The sequence below is a fragment of the Odocoileus virginianus genome, chromosome 1 (genome assembly GCF_023699985.2).
Source record: "Odocoileus virginianus isolate 20LAN1187 ecotype Illinois chromosome 1, Ovbor_1.2, whole genome shotgun sequence".
Classification (NCBI taxonomy): domain Eukaryota; kingdom Metazoa; phylum Chordata; class Mammalia; order Artiodactyla; family Cervidae; genus Odocoileus; species Odocoileus virginianus.
This window is the reverse complement of record NC_069674.1, coordinates 7,296,137-7,312,393: the sequence shown is the minus strand read 5'-3', so window position 1 is coordinate 7,312,393 and position 16,257 is coordinate 7,296,137. Positions and strand designations below refer to the sequence as shown.

Here is a 16,257-nt window from a genome sequence, read left to right as displayed (position 1 = left end):
AGTTTTAAGATAGAAAAATTTTTAGACATTAAATATATGTGACATCCACTTTCAATATTTTAAAGCGATTTTTATTTGGCAGTTTTTTGTGTTAGGTTCCCTTTTAACATTTTATCAAATATCTGCCCAGTAGAGGCCACTTTACATGTCACTGAAATGAAAATCTTGTCACTGTACTTTTATTCATAATAATAATAGACCTGGCATGTTTATTATATCTTTAAAAACAGAAAACCTCTGAACCTCCTGGTATAACCCTATCACAGAAGAATGATTTAATGGTGACCCAAAATCAAGTCAGGTGTCACAGAAACGCAGAATAATTGGAATTGGGGGAGTTCTGGTTTCTCATTCCTGTTCCTGAACTGGAGGAGAATGCCCGTCAGGAATTGGGGAGCGCTGGCAAACCATTGACGCCTCCCGTTAGTGACGTGCTGGCCGCGGAGCCCCGCGCTCGTGCTGAGCCCGTGTCCAGCAGCACCGCCTGCCACCCGCCCCGCCTCTCCCTGGGCCCTTTGCTCTCTGAGACTCTCAGGAGCAGGCTGCCCGCATCAGGCTGGCCAGGTGCCCGCCCGTGACTTTGTTTCCTAGCCTCTAAGAGGGGAGGCCGACAGCCCTGACCCTGCAGTGTGACGGGTCAGGCCTGCCAGTTCAGTCTGCTCTCTGACACGTGACCAGCCCTCGGGGTCGGCCACTCTGGTCTTCATATGACCCCGGACTCTCTCCTCCGGCCCATCCTTCCTGCCTGCCTTCTGCAGCACTCCCAGAGCCTCCCCTGAGGCTGGCTCTCACATCTCCTTTCTGTTCTGTCCAGAGGCTACCGGTGGCCACCCCGCCGATCACCCAGTGCGCTGACGGTCTCCGGGCCTGGCCTTTTCCACCCTAGTTCTCTTTGCTTGTCCTCATCCGTCTTCAGATTTCATGGGTGTACTAGTCAGACGCTCACTGCCACATGCGACCCGCCCCTGCCCTTGCCCATGTGTCCTGAGACCTCAAACCTACATCATTCTTGCATTGCCTGCTCAGCTAGTTCTAAGTAACTTATTGACGGGTTTCCCCAGCCAAGACGAAGTTGAGAATATGAAGTTTTCAACAGCAAAAGTAAACAAAGCTGTCACTTTGAAAGTTTGTGTGGTTCCTTTGAATTTTCAAATAATTTGAAAAATCACTTTTTCATGTAGCTCGGAATTAGTATTTCATTTCGAGTGCAGAGAATATATTTTCTTTTCTTACATCTATAATAAGCATGTCCTATGTGTTTTGATGACGGGATGTGAACTATTTCTTGATCTTATTTGTTAGCATCTTTGAAGAAGGATGCAGATCTTTTGGAATATTTTCCAGTAGCATATGAGTATGCAGTCTAGTCCCCAGGAACTAACTCGTGTCTGCTTTTCCCTCTACCCAAGGACCCCAAAATGTATGTACAGACAGTGTTGGATGTTCATAAAAAATATAATGCCCTGGTGATGTCGGCATTCAACAATGATGCTGGTTTCGTGGCCGCGCTGGACAAGGTAGGTGTGCTGACCTGTGGCTCCACTGGGGACTTGAGCAGACGGCACACTGGTCTCTGACTGTGTTTCTGTGATCTGCAGGCTTGCGGTCGCTTCATAAACAACAACGCAGTTACCAAAATGGCTCAGTCGTCTAGTAAATCCCCTGAGTTGCTGGCTCGATACTGTGACTCCCTGTTGAAGAAGAGGTACTAGTGCCTTTGTGCATTCTCTTAGTAACCCTGCTTAAAATCTCAGCCTCTAGATGAGGAGTTAAAATTTCTATTACGTGTGTTACGTTGTAATTTTTTTGTACCTTTTGAGAGAAATACTGTAAGCCGAGTACACCTTCTTTGTCTTCCTGAAAGTTGCTTCATGTTACGTGTTACGTGCCCAGTTCACATTTTTTCTTATGTTTCTAATGTCTGTGATTGTAGATGGTGCGAGCGTGACCCTCCTAGCTAAAAGGCTAAAATTTGGGGCTCTGTCAAATGAAAAACTTCTGTATTTTAAATACACAGGCACTCTGGCAGGGCTTGAGTTTGTTTGGCAGAACACACAGCTGCTGTTTTAGCCATTGTCTTTTCAGAAACGGTCTCATCTAGTCTGTTGATAGACTGTTCTTTCGTTAAGGCCGCTGACGCAGAGCGGCAGAGAGCTCCGAAGTGCCGCTCTAATGAGCGTGCGTTAGTGACTAGACGCGAGCGGGCACCAAGGGAACCTTTGAGGAGAGGGACACGGCCCCCGCCTTTCTGGGAGCAGCAGGCACTTCCCAGCCAACCGCTCCGAAGCAGGAGCACCTCTTCAGAGCCTGTTTGCTGGTTGGGTCATTTCATTTTTTATTTTTTTTATTTTATTTATTTTTTATTTATTTATTTTTTTAGATGGGTAGAAAGATTTATTTATTTTTTTTTTAAATTACTTTACATCATTGCAGTGGTTTTTGTCATACATTGAAATGAATTAGCCATGGATTTACATGTATTCTCCATCCCGGTCCCCCCTCCCACCTCCCTCTCCACCCGATCCCTCTGGGTCTTCCCAGTGCACCAGGCCCGAGCCCTTGTCTCATGTGGTTGGGTCATTTCAGAAGAATTTATAGGGATCTTGTTTACCGAGGACTCTTGGAGTAAAACCTTTAAATTTTTGTCCTGAAATCACTTTTCAATTTAATATTTGCTCATAGACCAGTGTGAACAAATCAGTTGTTAAAGGACAGCCATTTGTTTTGTAGACATAATGACAAGTGGAACGGAGCACTGGGGAGGCAGTTTAAACAACCCTCTCACTACCTTTAACTATTAGGCCATTGGACGGCCTTTTATTTTTTCAGAGTTAAGTTAAAGCATATTGAGGAAAGCAATTAGAAAAGTGAAGCTAATTTACTTACATTTAAATAGGTTATCTTAAAGGAAAACTTGATTCAGAATGTTTTGGGAAACTTTTAATTTTTATTGTGGATATTCTGAATGATTATTTGGAAGAATAGTTTATGAAATAGAATATAAGATTGCCAAATTGCCACAGGTTAGAAAAGCTAACCTTCCTTCATCCACATGCTGATCTGAAAAAGAACTCACTGTTTGAACCGCATCTGATATGGTAGTTTGGCAAAGAGGTGCTTATTTAGTAAACATTTGCTGGTTTGTTTTATTAATAAAACACCGTGCCTTTTAAAAATTTTCAGTTCCAAGAACCCAGAAGAAGCAGAACTCGAAGACACGCTCAACCAAGTGGTAAGGTGCTGGCTAGTTACGTTGGTTTCCAGGAACTTTTTCTCTGACAGGTGGCTTTAAGGTTATGTATATGTGGCATCTGGAAAGTAGTAGAATCACTTATTTTATTCTAAATCCGATTTTACTTCCTGTACTGAGTCAGTAATTTTAGCATTTGTACCTTTCTCATTAGTAATAAGTCTAGACCAACTTAATGTGATTTAAGGAGTTGATGACAGTATTAAAGATTATGGGGGCAGTATTTTCTGTCATTCTAAATGTCAGCATACGGGGTGGGACAGAAGAAGACCCACGTGTTGCTTCTCGGCCTGTGGCTGGTTCTGGTCGTAAGGCGTGTGTGTGCCCTCTGGCCGCTTTCCAGATGGTGGTCTTCAAGTACATTGAGGACAAGGACGTGTTTCAGAAGTTCTACGCGAAGATGCTGGCCAAGAGGCTCGTGCACCAGAACAGTGCGAGCGACGACGCCGAGGCGAGCATGATCTCCAAGCTGAAGGTAAAGGCCGGCTTCTCCCGGAGAGCGTGGCCTCAGGCACCGAGGCTCCTGGGCCCTCTAGGCTGTCGGCCTGGCTGAGCTGTCAGCTGTGATGGCTAGGTGTGAGCTCTGCCGCTGCACTCTGAGAGCCCCCCAGCAGTTGTCGAGACACATCCAGGCCCCCCACCACAGTTGTCGAGACGCGTCCAGGCCCCCCCAACAGTCGTCAAGACGCGTTCAGGCCCCCCACCACAGTTGTCAAGACGCATCCAGGCCCCCCCAACAGTTGTTGAGATGCATTCAAGCCCCCCACCACAGTTGTAGAGACGCATCCAGGCCCCCCACCACAGTTGTCGAGACGCATCCAGGCCCCCCACCACAGTTGTCGAGACGCGTCCAGGCCCCCCAACAGTTGTTGAGACGCACTCAGGCCCCCCACCACGTTTGTCGAGACGCGTCCAGGCCCCCCCAACAGTTGTTAAGATGCGTCCAGGCCCCCCACCACCACTGTCGAAACGCGTCCAGGTCCCCATCATAGGACTGCCTGTGCTGTCCCAACACTCATACATGTGCCCATGTGCACACACTCACAGATTCCCAGACACAGACACGCACACACACACACAGGCTGCTCTGCACGCCCCCAACCCTGACCCGCCCACTCCCCCCCACCACCAGGAATCACTCCACGTGGCGTGGCCTCCGCTCGTATGTTTCGTTGGTCTTGAGCAAGTGGGGCATTTTGTATTTCTTTGGGCTTGGTCAACCGTTAGTAACCCCACGTCTGCAGGAAGACAGGAAGCATCAGTGTTAGCTGGCTATTGAGCATTTATTTCTTAATTCAGCTCCCACTGCTCCTGGCCTCTCAGGTGCTAGTCCATGTTTTACGGCGTATTTCACTGTGACCAGAAATGAGTTAACGTGAGTGTTCCTCGGTGCGGGCTGCTGTGACAGAATACCGTAACTGAGTGGCTCAAACAGGAGAGAAGTGTTCTCAGTTCTCAGAGGCTGTCGGGAAGCCCAGGTCGAGGTCCAGGCAGCTCAGGGTCCAGTGCGGGCTCTCCCCACAACTTCCCTGAGGACGTCCAGCCGCGTCCGCGCCCAGCCAACTCTTCGGTCTCTTCTCAGGACCAAGCCACACTAATTCCCGCAAAGAGGTCCACCCTCAGGACCGTTCCTAAACTTCCTTATCTCCCCGTGGCCCCACCTCTGAGTACCATCAGCCTAGGACTTCAGCATAGGATGGGGGTGGAGGGGTGGGCAGGTCAGTCCGCTGCAGCGGGTGAGAGCACAGACAAGCCATGTCATCTTGGCGTTCTCCTGCACTGTCAGAAATCCTTGCTCTTCCTGCCCGAGTTGTAGCCACTATGTTCTGTGACAGTTGCTAACGGTTCTGTTTACAGATGTATAGGTTTTGATAGCGTATGGATTTTTATCAGTGCATATTTATACTGTGGGATCCTGTTGCAGCTTTAGTATTGCCGTTCAGCGTCTGCCATGTGTATGCTCCCCATCAGACTCCCCTGTATACATCTCTGTCTCTGGAGAAGTTAATAAGGCAGTTGTCTGGGTTCATTTCAGCAAGCTTGTGGTTTTGAGTATACCTCTAAACTTCAGCGGATGTTTCAAGACATTGGTGTAAGCAAAGATTTGAACGAGCAGTTCAAAAAGCACCTGACGAACTCCGAGCCGCTGGACTGTGAGTATCCCCGGGTTCCCGAGCTTCCTTGACCAGGCAGGGCTCTGGGAGGAGGCGGCGCTCTTTGTAGCAAATGCGAGAGACAGCAGCTTTATCAGAAATTCAGGGCCAGGCACACAGGAAGTCCTCCCCCCACGCACTGCCCGCCTCCTGCCTCCTGTGTGATGACAGGAGGTGACCGCTGGGGAAGGGGGTTGGCGTTCCCCCCGAGGGTTCAGGCCCTGAGCCCTGGCCCTTCCACGGCTGGCGTGGCCGCCTCACCCTGGCCGGTCGCCAGCTCGGGGCACCACTTAAGTTTAAGTTTCAGTTAACGTTTTTTCACCTTGGTTTGATTCCATTCTAGCAGTTTCTCCCATTATAAGAAACTGCCTTGGCTGTGCAGATGACCAGTCTAGCCTGGCTCCTGCCTGCTGTTGGGGGTCAGGACAGGCTGGCGTCTGGACACACAGAGGCCCGCTGGGCTCCTTCCGGGTCTGACTGCAGGCGGTGGCAGGTTTCGCTGACATCGTCAGTGGTGATTCTCTGTTTTTAAATGAAAAATGAGGCTGTGCTTTGCCCAAATCAAAAGTAGCATTCCATTGTAAAACTTCACCGTGGTGCCAGCAGACTTGCTGTCAGCCGTCTGCGGTGATGACGTGATGGTCTAGTTTATGGATCGTGTGCTAGATGCACAGACTCTTCGTGCTGCGTACAGAGTCAGCAGTGCCACGCGAGGCGTAATGAAGTCAGCTGACTCGGGCTTCTCATTGTCTTGAGTTTGGGGCTCTCAGGCCATGCAGCCTGAGGGACTCAGGTGTGCCCTGAGTGGACTGAGGTTATTGGTGGCAGAAAACCAGAGCAGATGAAGCCAAACAGGCGCGCCATGTTATAATTCTGAGTTAGATGAGAAGTGAAAGACTCTCTCTTTGCAGGGAGAGAATTTGTGGCTCTTTTTCCCTTTACTTACCAGGTGGCTCAGAAAGTAAAGAGTCCGCCTGCAATGCAGGAGACCCCTGGGTTGGGAAGATCCCCTGGAGGAGGGAATGGCAACCACTCCAGTGTTCTTGCCTGGAGAATCTCATGGACAGAGGAGCCTGGTGGGCTGCAGTCCATGGGGCTGCAAAGTCAGACACAACTGAGCAACTGACTCTTACCCTTTACTAAATTTAGTTGAAATTTAATGTGTTTCATCCTTAGTTTTATATTAAAGCGGGATTTTCATTTAGTGTGTTTTTCTTTCAATAAAAAGCAATTCAAGTTCACCTGCTCTGTTGGCATTTTCCAGTTTATAAGGCTAATTATTCCTGAACTTTCCCCCTCCCCCAGTGGATTTCAGTATTCAAGTACTGAGTTCCGGATCATGGCCCTTTCAGCAGTCTTGTACGTTTGCCTTGCCGTCAGAGGTAAGGATGGGTTCCTCTTCTGTTCCCTTGGTGTTGGGCAGGGGTGAGAAGGGGCACCTTCATGCCAGCGTGCCCGCAGGCCTTCCTGCTAGCCGAGCCGTGCCCAGGCAGCCTCGAGCACTGGCCAGCGTGGGGTCAGGAGGTGGCACTCCTGGTCCCACTCAGCAGCGGGGGTTTACTCTCGGAAAGGGGACCTTGTAGTTCTGTGATGAACATCGTGGTGGTCCCTACTTGTCCTGAACTAGAGACTTTTTTTTTAATACTTTCAAATGTGTGTAAATTAATGGACTTCTGCAAGATAATAAACACTCGATATTTGTATTTCACTTTTATGTCAGCATTTTGTCCTGTAAACTCAGGCCAGTGTCTGTGTTTAGAGATGCTGACCGTAGGAGGCGTTGAGGTATGTGTTTGACGAGTGCTCTCCCCACTTTGTACGCAGCTGGAACGGAGTTACCAGCGATTCACAGCCTTTTATGCCAGCCGTCACAGTGGCAGAAAATTGACGTGGTTATATCAACTGTCAAAAGGAGAATTAGTAACAAACTGCTTCAAAAACAGATACACTTTGCAGGTAAGATCACTTTTTATTTTGGAGGTTTTTTTTTTTAAATACAAAATGAAGATAAAGATGAATTATAGAAATCCATCAATAACGTGCAACAGAATCTAGAGTTAAGCCTCTGCAAAATACTACTGAGGTTAAACAACGTGGATTTTGTGAGTCGGGGAGGTGAGTTCTTCGTGGCTGAGAGAGAAGTTACTCAGTAATGCTGAACCTCACTTTTCTCCTCCGCGAAAGTAGGGAAGAGGGTGTTAATGCTTGGGCTTTGTGTGCAGTGTGAAGACTGAATGAAACTAAAGGTGTTTTAACGCGTGTTTGAGGGCTTCCCTGGTGGCTCAGCGGTAAAGAATCTGCCTGCCAGTGTAAGAGATGCGGGTTCAGCACCTGAGTCAGGAAGATAGGCTGGAGCAGGAGACGGCAACCCACTCCGGGCTTCCCGTTCTTGCCTGGGAAAGCCCAGGGACAGAGGAGCCTGGTGGGCTGCAGTCCATGGGGTCGCAGAGAGTCATGGACACACTTCTGCTTGATGCACACTGAGTGTTCAGATAGTAGCTTTAAAAGCTGGAGTTTTATTTAGTTAATTATGATGATAGCTCTTTTCCTTTGACGGGGCAGTTTCATATTAATAGCAACCTCAGCACTCACTGCGGTGCTGAGCACCACATGATGATAACGGTCACTTGGCTTCCGTTTTATTGCTGAGAAGCCAAACATCAGCCTGACGAAAGGGACCTCTAGCTCCCGGCTGATAAGAGCCAAAGTTTCAGTGAAGATCTTGCCCTTAAAGATTCCATCTTGAAGAGGGTTCACTCATGTGCTTATAAGCTTATAGAAGCAATTATAAATCTGTAAGTGTTAAGAAACTTCTGACTGCATTTTGCAGACTCAGCCCGCTCATTAAACTTTCAGTAATTCTACTCTGATAAACTGAAGTGTCTGATACTCCGTTACACCAGGTCCAGAGGTCTTTATCAGTTTGAATGTGGATTTCTATACAGAGTCGGACACAACTGAAGCGCCGTAGCAGCAGCAGCAGCAACCCTTGAGCAGTGTGGGAGTTTGGGGCACCGACCCACGGGCAGTTAAAAATCTGCACAAAACTTAGAGTCAGCAACTCGCATCCAGCGGTTCCCTTACATCTTCAGATTCAACAAACCGCAAATCTGTAGCACTGTCCTATTTACTGTTGAGGGGGGGGCCGAGATCCACAAATAAATGGACCCACACAGTTCAAACCCATGTCAAGGATCCCCTATGCAATTGAAATTGTTTTCTTTATTCCCAAGTATACATAGAAGAATCTCTGAGTTCAGACTTCATTACCTAAGATTTCAGGTGCCCCCCCCCTTTGATCAGTAGACATTATGTAAACTTTATTGAGATTATTTACATAAAAAGATACCCATCTTAAGTATTCAGTTTGCATCATTCAAGGATCAGCTGTATTTACATAGACAAAACATGTGGAAGAAAGTGCAGAATTCTCAAGTGTCTGTAAAGGTGGGGAGCGGTGTCTTTTAGGAAGAAGCGGATCGTGGTGGAATTGTGAGACGTGTGTTATTCCCGCTTAATGGATTGGCTTTGTTTTTTGCATCTATTCAGAGCACTGGTTTCTTAAGAAAGTTCTTTTGGGAGTTGCCCAGCATTTAGCTCTTTGCTCTCTTTCCTTCGCATGGGGCCCTGAAGGCATCCACATTCCAGATGGCCATCTTGCTCCAGTACAACACGGAGGACGCCTATGCCGTGCAGCAGCTGACGGACAGCACCCAGATCAAAATGGTATTCCAGCCTCTGTGTCCTGGGGAGGGGGCGGCTCCATGACCCTGAATATGCTCTTCTTCCGGGGCTCAACACTTGATGTGTTAAAAGCTTTAAACTCAATGTAACATGTTCCCCCCCCCCCCCCCCCGCCACACACACATCCACATGGCACGCTTTTCTCTCATTCATTTAGCTTGTTCTCAGCCCTCTTTCCAGCTAAGCTGTCCCTTACTAAACTTCAGTTTTCACCAAATGTTATCCTTCCTGCTATTGAGTTACATTTCACATAACATAGAATTCACCATTTTATACTACTCAGTGGTTTTTCACGGGGTTGTACAACCACCATCATCATTCAAATCCAAAACATTTCCATCAACGTAAAAAGAAACCAGTACCTATCAGCAATAGCTACTCTCTACCTTTGTCCTCTTTTTGTGATGGAAAAACTATATTCCAGTATATGGATGGACCCACATCGTGTCTATCCATTTATCAGTTGATGGATATTTGGGTTGTTCCCACTTTTTGGTTATTATGAGTAACACTACTTTGAACATGTGTGTAGGTCTTTGGATGGACGTACTTTCAGTTCTCCTGGGTATAAACCTAGCTGCGGAATTACAGTCGTGGTGACTTACACTGATCTTTTGGAGGCACTGCTAGGCTGTCCCATAGTGGCTCCCGCGGCTGGTGTCCTCAGCAGCAGTGGGAGAGTTCCACTTTCTCTGCATCCTTGCCAGCAGGGTACGCACCCGTTTGGTGGATATGAAGTGGTGCCTCATTGTGGTTATCTGCATGTCCCTAATGATGTTTATGCCCACTTTTAATTGGGTTATTTGTCGTTTTGTTGAGTTGTAAGAATTCTTCATATATTCTATGTAGTAGACCCTTTTCAGATAAATGATTTACAGATACTCCCTCTATTCTGTGGGTTTTCATTTTCTTTATCACGCACATGGTTTTAATTTTGATGAAGCCCACGTTATTTTTCTTCTGTTGCTTATGCTTTTGGTGTCAACGTCTAAGGAATCATTGCCTAATCCAAGGTCAAAGATGGTTCTTCCCCTGTTTTTTCTTGAAGTACAGTTGACTTTTTATTGAAGTATAATTGAAATATAAATTAATACATTAGTTTCAGGTATACCTCATAGTGATTGGATATTTTTATACATGTTTTTCCCCTATTGGTTGGTACTGGCAGGCAACCTTGTCAAAAATCAGTTGGTTCTGGATGTATTTCTAGATCCTCAATTCTTTTCCACTTTTCTTATGCCAGTAGTAAGTTTTGGAATTGAGACGTCCAACTTTGTTCTTTATCAAGCTTGCGTTAGCTGTTCTGGGTCCCTTGTACTTCCATATAAATTTCAGAATTAGCTTGTCTGTTTCTGCAAAATAGGCAGTTGAATTGTGATGGGGATTGTAGGTTGCTTTGGGAGAATTGCCACCCTAACAATATCAAGTCTTCTACTCTGTGAACATGGATGTCTTTCCGTTTATTCAGATTGTCTGTAATTTCTTTTAACTGTGTTTCGTAGTTTTCATTATGCAAGCCTTTTTACACCTGTTTGGTTAAATTTACTCCTAAGTATTAAGTGTGATGCTTTGGGTAATTTACTCCTTTACATATTTTATTAAGTTTGATGCTGTTGTTAACGAAATTGTAAATTCATTGCTGGTGTACAGATGTAGAGTCGCCTGTTGGATCTTGTGTCCTGCAATCTTGCTGAATGCATTTATTCAGGTACTCTTTATGTGGGTTCTTTAGGACTTTTTAAATATGCAGTCATGTCATCTACAAACAGTTTTGGTACTTACTTTTTCTCCTTGGGTGTCTTTATTTGTGTTGCTTGGTTGCTGTGGATAGAACTTCCTGTAGTGCTGAGTGGAAGTGGTGAGAACGGGCGTCCTTGTCTCGTTCCTGACCTTGAGGGAAATCTTGAGTGTGTCACTGAGTTCTTCTTAGATGCTATTTACTAGACTGAAGACATTCCCTTCTATTTCTACAGCGTTTTGTTTTTTAGTGTTTTCATCGTGAAAGTGTTGGACTTTGTTTAAATGCTCTTGCTACTCTATTGCAATGACTAAGTGCTTTTGTCTATTAATGTGTGTTATGTTGATTGGTTTTTTAAATGTTGAACCACCCTTGCATTCTTGGGATAAGTACCACTTGATCATGGTATATAATACTGTTTATATGCTGCTGGGTTTGGTTTGCTGGAATTTTCTCGAAGATTTTTGCATCTTTATTCATAGGGAACTTGGTCTGCCATTTTCCTGTGATAGCTTTGTCTGGTTTCGGTGTTAGGGTAATATTGGCCTCATGGAACGTGAATTAGGAAAGTCATTTATTTTTGCGTCATGCTTCAAGTTAGCCCAGAATACATTTTCAAGTTCTAATAACACAAGAATTTGCTTCTGTGCACGTGAAGAGTCTCTTTTTTTCCTTCCTCATTCCTCACCAAAAGGAGGAGACTAAAGTTACAGTGGAGGCTCAGGTTGCCCCCAGACCGCGGGGAGGGCTCCTCCGCTCTGGGGAACCCCCTTTTCGGAGCTGAGTGGCCCCTCGCTCCACTGTTCAGCCTCCACGCCAGCCTCAGCCAGCTCTTCTTGGGGCACTGACTCCCCCCAGGGTGGAGGGGGCCACTGCTCCCCACTTCCCTCTCCTCCACGAGGGCTGTTGGCTGCTCAGTCTCTCTGGCTTGTGAAGACTCATCCGGCTCTGGGCTGTGCGCCGGTCAGCACACCGGAGGCCTCTCCAGCTCGCCTAGGCCGGGATGGCCTTCCCCTAAGGGCAGGGGGGCGCGTGAGCATCCCGGCAGCTGTCCCACTGCGTGGGGTCTCAAAGCCAGGGCGCTAAAGGAGAGCTGAGACAGGACAGGCCGCCCGCTGTCTGCATGCAGAGGCGGCCCGGGGGCGTAGATTCACCAAAGCCGAGTCAGCAGCAGGGTCTCAGCGCCACCCCTGTCGTGTTCGTGAACAGAAGGCGCATCCAGGCCGGTGAAGCTCCTGCCCATTCTTTTCAGTGCTCAGGGTCCAGGACGCCCTACGAAGATGTAGTCCAGGAAGTCAGTCTTACATGCATTCTAGTCTTTGTTAGTAGAGCTGTCAGTTTGGATACTGGGTGATCAAGAGCAGAATGGGGTTGCGGGCACTTTTCGGAGTAGGTTTGGGGAGCCGCCAAGGGGCACTACCCTCTTTTTCCTCTGGACATATTCTACTTAGGTCACTAATTTTTCCCCAAAATTGGACTCTGGGATTGGCTGTGGTTCTTACTACAAAGAAAAAAATGCGTTTTCTCTTTTTCTCTTTAATGCAGGACATCCTGGCACAAGTCCTTCAGATTTTATTGAAGTCCAAGTTACTGGTACGTCTGTGTCCTTTGTATGTTAAGCTGGAAGAAAGCCGTTTCCTGAGATGATGTACTAACAGTTGTTTTCTTACAGGTCTTGGAAGATGAAAATGCAAATGTTGATGAGGTGGAATTGAAGCCAGATACCTTAATAAAATTATATCTTGGTTATAAAAAGTAAGGAAAATCTGCTAAGTAGGTGGTCCTAGGCCACAGACTTAGCCCCTGACCCCAAGCGCGCACCCGGGTGTCCCCGCACACAGGGCTGTGAGCTCAGCTCAGGCCTCTGCGGGGGCCTTTGACCTCCTCTGGCCATCCCGGGTGCTTGTCCAGTTGACTCAGTTTTCGGGGTTTTCTTCGTTTGGTGGACTCACCTCAGAAGCCCTCTATGCCCCCATGTCTTGATGTTATTTCACTTGACGGAGTTTGGGGAGAGCAGGTTAAGGAGCTGAATATCCTGGGACACAGCCGTCCTGTTGCTGGCAGAGTAGGATCCCGCTCCGTCGGGAACTAGGGGGCCTTTCACAGAGATGACGTGGAAACGGCCTGGGGAGGTGGGAAGTCGTCGGGCATGCTCTCCATCCTCTGTCTGGGGGGACAGAGCACCTCTTTATGACCGAAAACAGAAAGCAGCCTTTACTGCATGTCTTTGAAAGCAATAGTGATTGGTCTCCTCGATTTTCTTGACAGCAAAAAATTAAGGGTTAACATCAATGTGCCAATGAAAACAGAACAGAAGCAGGAACAGGAAACCACACACAAAAACATCGAGGAAGATCGCAAACTACTGATCCAGGTGACCCTGGGGGCCCAGCCCCTCGCGCGGCAGGCAGGCCACCCACAGCTGGGGGGCACTTCCCTTGGGCTGTGTGCTGCTGGGACTTGGGAGAGGTGGCCTGGATGATGGATGGTTCTGGGTGGAGTAGGTGAGATGACCGATGAAACAGATGAGAGCAGTGCGTTCACGAAACTGGGGGGGGGGGGGGGGGGGGGAGGGGCGGGTCGTCCTGTGGGGGCCTAAGGTGCCGTCTGTGGCTTTAAGGTCTGAGTTTTTCCTCATTTTAAAAGTGTGTTCTAGTTGGGGTAAATTATTAAAATTGCTGCTCACGAGACCGAAACACTTTAATGTTTGTTGTGTTGGCGCCGAAACCAGCAGATAGAATTGGCCCCCTGCGTCCTCGGACCTGCAGTGTTTGTTCCCTGTTCGGAACCCGGTCTTCCACACAGAGCGCCCCTGCAGGCTTGTTGCTCCTCCTCATTACAGACAAGTTCTGGTTAACGCTGTGGAAAACAAGTTCTTTCTTTCCTCGGTCACACAGGCGGCTATTGTGAGAATTATGAAAATGAGGAAGGTCCTCAAACACCAGCAGTTACTGGGAGAAGTCCTGACTCAGCTGTCCTCAAGATTCAAGCCCCGGGTCCCAGTAATTAAGGTACAGGATCCCCCAGCAGCAGGATTCAGATGATTATTATCTCAGGAGACAAAAGAGGCGGTGACTGTCACGGAGGAGTTTGGCTTAGTCACGTAAAATGAAAAGTGAGAGTGAAGTCGCTCAGTCATGTCTGACGCTTTGCGACCTGTGGACTGTAGCCTACCAGGCTCCTCCATCCCTGGGATTCTCCAGGCAAGAATACTGGAGTGGGTTACTATTTCCTTCTCCAGGGGATCCTCCCGACCCAGGGATTGAACCCGGTCTCCTGCATTGGGGGCAGACGCTTTAACCTCTGAGCCACCAGGGAAGCCCACGTAAAATAGGTTTCCACAAAAGAAAACAGGCCAAATTCTGAAACGGTCATTTTGAGACGTGGAAAATCCTCAGCATTCCGCTTGCTGAGCTGCTCGGAGTGAACAGTGGCCGGGAGTTTTCGGCGCCCGCCCGGGAGCCTCCTGCGTGTGCTTAGCCCGGCAGGAGGCTCGTCCCTGCGGACGTGGCTCCTCTCGGGGCCCCTGGGGGGGCCTGCAGCCCCTGGACGACGACCCCCAGGGTCGTTTCACACAGAAACCGGGCGGCTCCTTCCCCTTCTGAGACCCGAGACTGGCAGGTTGAGGGGGGCGGTGGGAAACCCTGGGGTGAGGCGCCCCAGAGCGAGGGGGGCGCTGCGGGAAGTCAGACGGCGCCCCCTGCGGGGCCGGCCCCGCGGGGGCGCCACCCCCGGGAGGGGTGGGAGAATCCGTCTCTGTTCCGACGGTAAGTGTGTTTTTCTTCCCCTTCACGGCCTCTCCCTCCTCGGAACCCACGCCCAGAAATGCATCGACATTCTGATCGAGAAGGAGTATCTGGAGCGAGTGGACGGGGAGAAGGACACGTACAGCTACCTGGCCTGACCCGGGGGTCTGAGCGCGGGCGCGGCCCCTCGGCTGCAGGCCCGGCAGCCCCGAGCGTGGCGGCCGCGCCCCCGGACGCCCGCCCGGCCCCAGGCCCAGGCCCCCGCGCACGGGCCCCGGAGCTGCTCAGGACCGCCACACTTCACGTCTGTACATACGGACACCGACGCCATTTAACCTAATTTAAGACCGGAGTGGGGGACCTCCCGCGCCGAGGGCTGCATGCGTCTGCATCCGAATCAACCATTGGCCACGCGAGCCCCAGCTGCCGGCCGGGGCCCCTCGGAGGCCGGCAGTCCTGGAGAGCGGGTCTGAAGGGACCCACGTGTAATCTGCTATGAGAAAACCATTTGTATAGTGTGTTTCATTTTTTAATGTGTGAAAATAAAGAAAATTAAAGGATTTCTGTACAAGTCGCATTGGGTTTTTGTTTTAAGTTTTACTAATTTCTATCTGTAAATAAAAGATATAATGATTGTGCAAACAGGCCTTCCCTGGTGTTTTCCTGAGGCCCCGAGGGCCGCCCTCCCGAGAGGGAACACCGGTTAAGCTTTGTCCGACCAAGCCCTTGCTCGCCTTCTCCTCCTGGAGCGTTGGCCGTCATTCCCGTGACCGCCTCCAGCGACCGACGCCCAGGAGCCTCCCTGCGGACCCTCGTAGTGCTCGCCGGGCTGAGCCGGCCGCCTCCCTGGAAGGGCGGCCGCTGGTCACGGGCCTTCGTCCCCAGTCGGGCTCAGGGGCCACGTCCACCGCCAGCACCTCCCTTTCGCCTCCGGCCCATTTTGACTTCTCATCTGTGGTCCAGGTGGTTGGCTTGCAGCCCTGTGCGGTCACTTCTCAGCCTGAAGACAGATGGAACGGGCGGTGGGAGCAGAGGCCCCGGGCAGGTTTAGTCTTTGGGCTTCCTGGTCCGTACAAACCACGCGTGGCTCTCCAGACCAGAGGCGTGGACATGCTTGTCAACACCTGTGCCATCTCTACCTGCCCTGAGGCCTGCTTCTGAAAGCAGGGCCAGAGGAAGACACCCAAGCTACTACGTCCTTCCAGTTTTTTTGGACCAACCTGGCACCTAACAGGTTAGTTTTTTACAATTTAACAGTTAAACGGGTTATTGAGTAATAGACTTAAGCAGTTGTCTAACGGTTTCCATATTTGTTTTAGTATATCTTCTTTTTTCTAACAGTCATATAAAGAGCTCCAGTGTACACACCAGGCAAAAAACAGTGCCACCCCCCACCCCCCACCCCCGGGGGACCCCCACCCCTGGGGAACCCCCACCACCAGCAGAGCCTGTAGTGTCCTGAGGCTCCAAGGACCACCTAGAAACTGCCCTGCGAATCTCCGGCTGGGAGCTGAGACCACAGCTCTGCCTCTCCTGGCAACAGTCCACCTGCCCCTGGGACAGACGCGCTGTAAATCCCCGCAGCCGCTTGCTGCGCTTGGGTCTGAGTCCCAGCAAGAGTAGGAA

The 16,257-nt window shown here is 49.3% G+C and overlaps 1 protein-coding gene across 4 annotated transcripts in view; it reads left to right on the top strand.

Moving 5' to 3' along the window:
• Positions 1-15,273, top strand: part of CUL1 (cullin 1) — a 90,253-nt gene extending 74,980 nt beyond the window's left edge. For all 4 annotated transcript variants that reach the window (XM_070460847.1, XM_020895730.2, XM_070460716.1 and 1 more), the window contains exons 10-22: positions 1,410-1,517; positions 1,599-1,705; positions 3,184-3,232; positions 3,594-3,725; positions 5,286-5,403; positions 6,709-6,785; positions 7,228-7,359; positions 9,037-9,129; positions 12,431-12,478; positions 12,558-12,640; positions 13,154-13,259; positions 13,783-13,896; positions 14,709-15,273. In XM_070460847.1, the coding sequence (XP_070316948.1) occupies positions 1,410-1,517; positions 1,599-1,705; positions 3,184-3,232; positions 3,594-3,725; positions 5,286-5,403; positions 6,709-6,785; positions 7,228-7,359; positions 9,037-9,129; positions 12,431-12,478; positions 12,558-12,640; positions 13,154-13,259; positions 13,783-13,896; positions 14,709-14,789 (1,248 nt within the window). In that variant the 3' untranslated portion in view covers positions 14,790-15,273. The remainder of the gene's footprint in view (positions 1-1,409; positions 1,518-1,598; positions 1,706-3,183; positions 3,233-3,593; positions 3,726-5,285; positions 5,404-6,708; positions 6,786-7,227; positions 7,360-9,036; positions 9,130-12,430; positions 12,479-12,557; positions 12,641-13,153; positions 13,260-13,782; positions 13,897-14,708) is intronic.
• Positions 15,274-16,257: the final 984 nt, after the last annotated feature.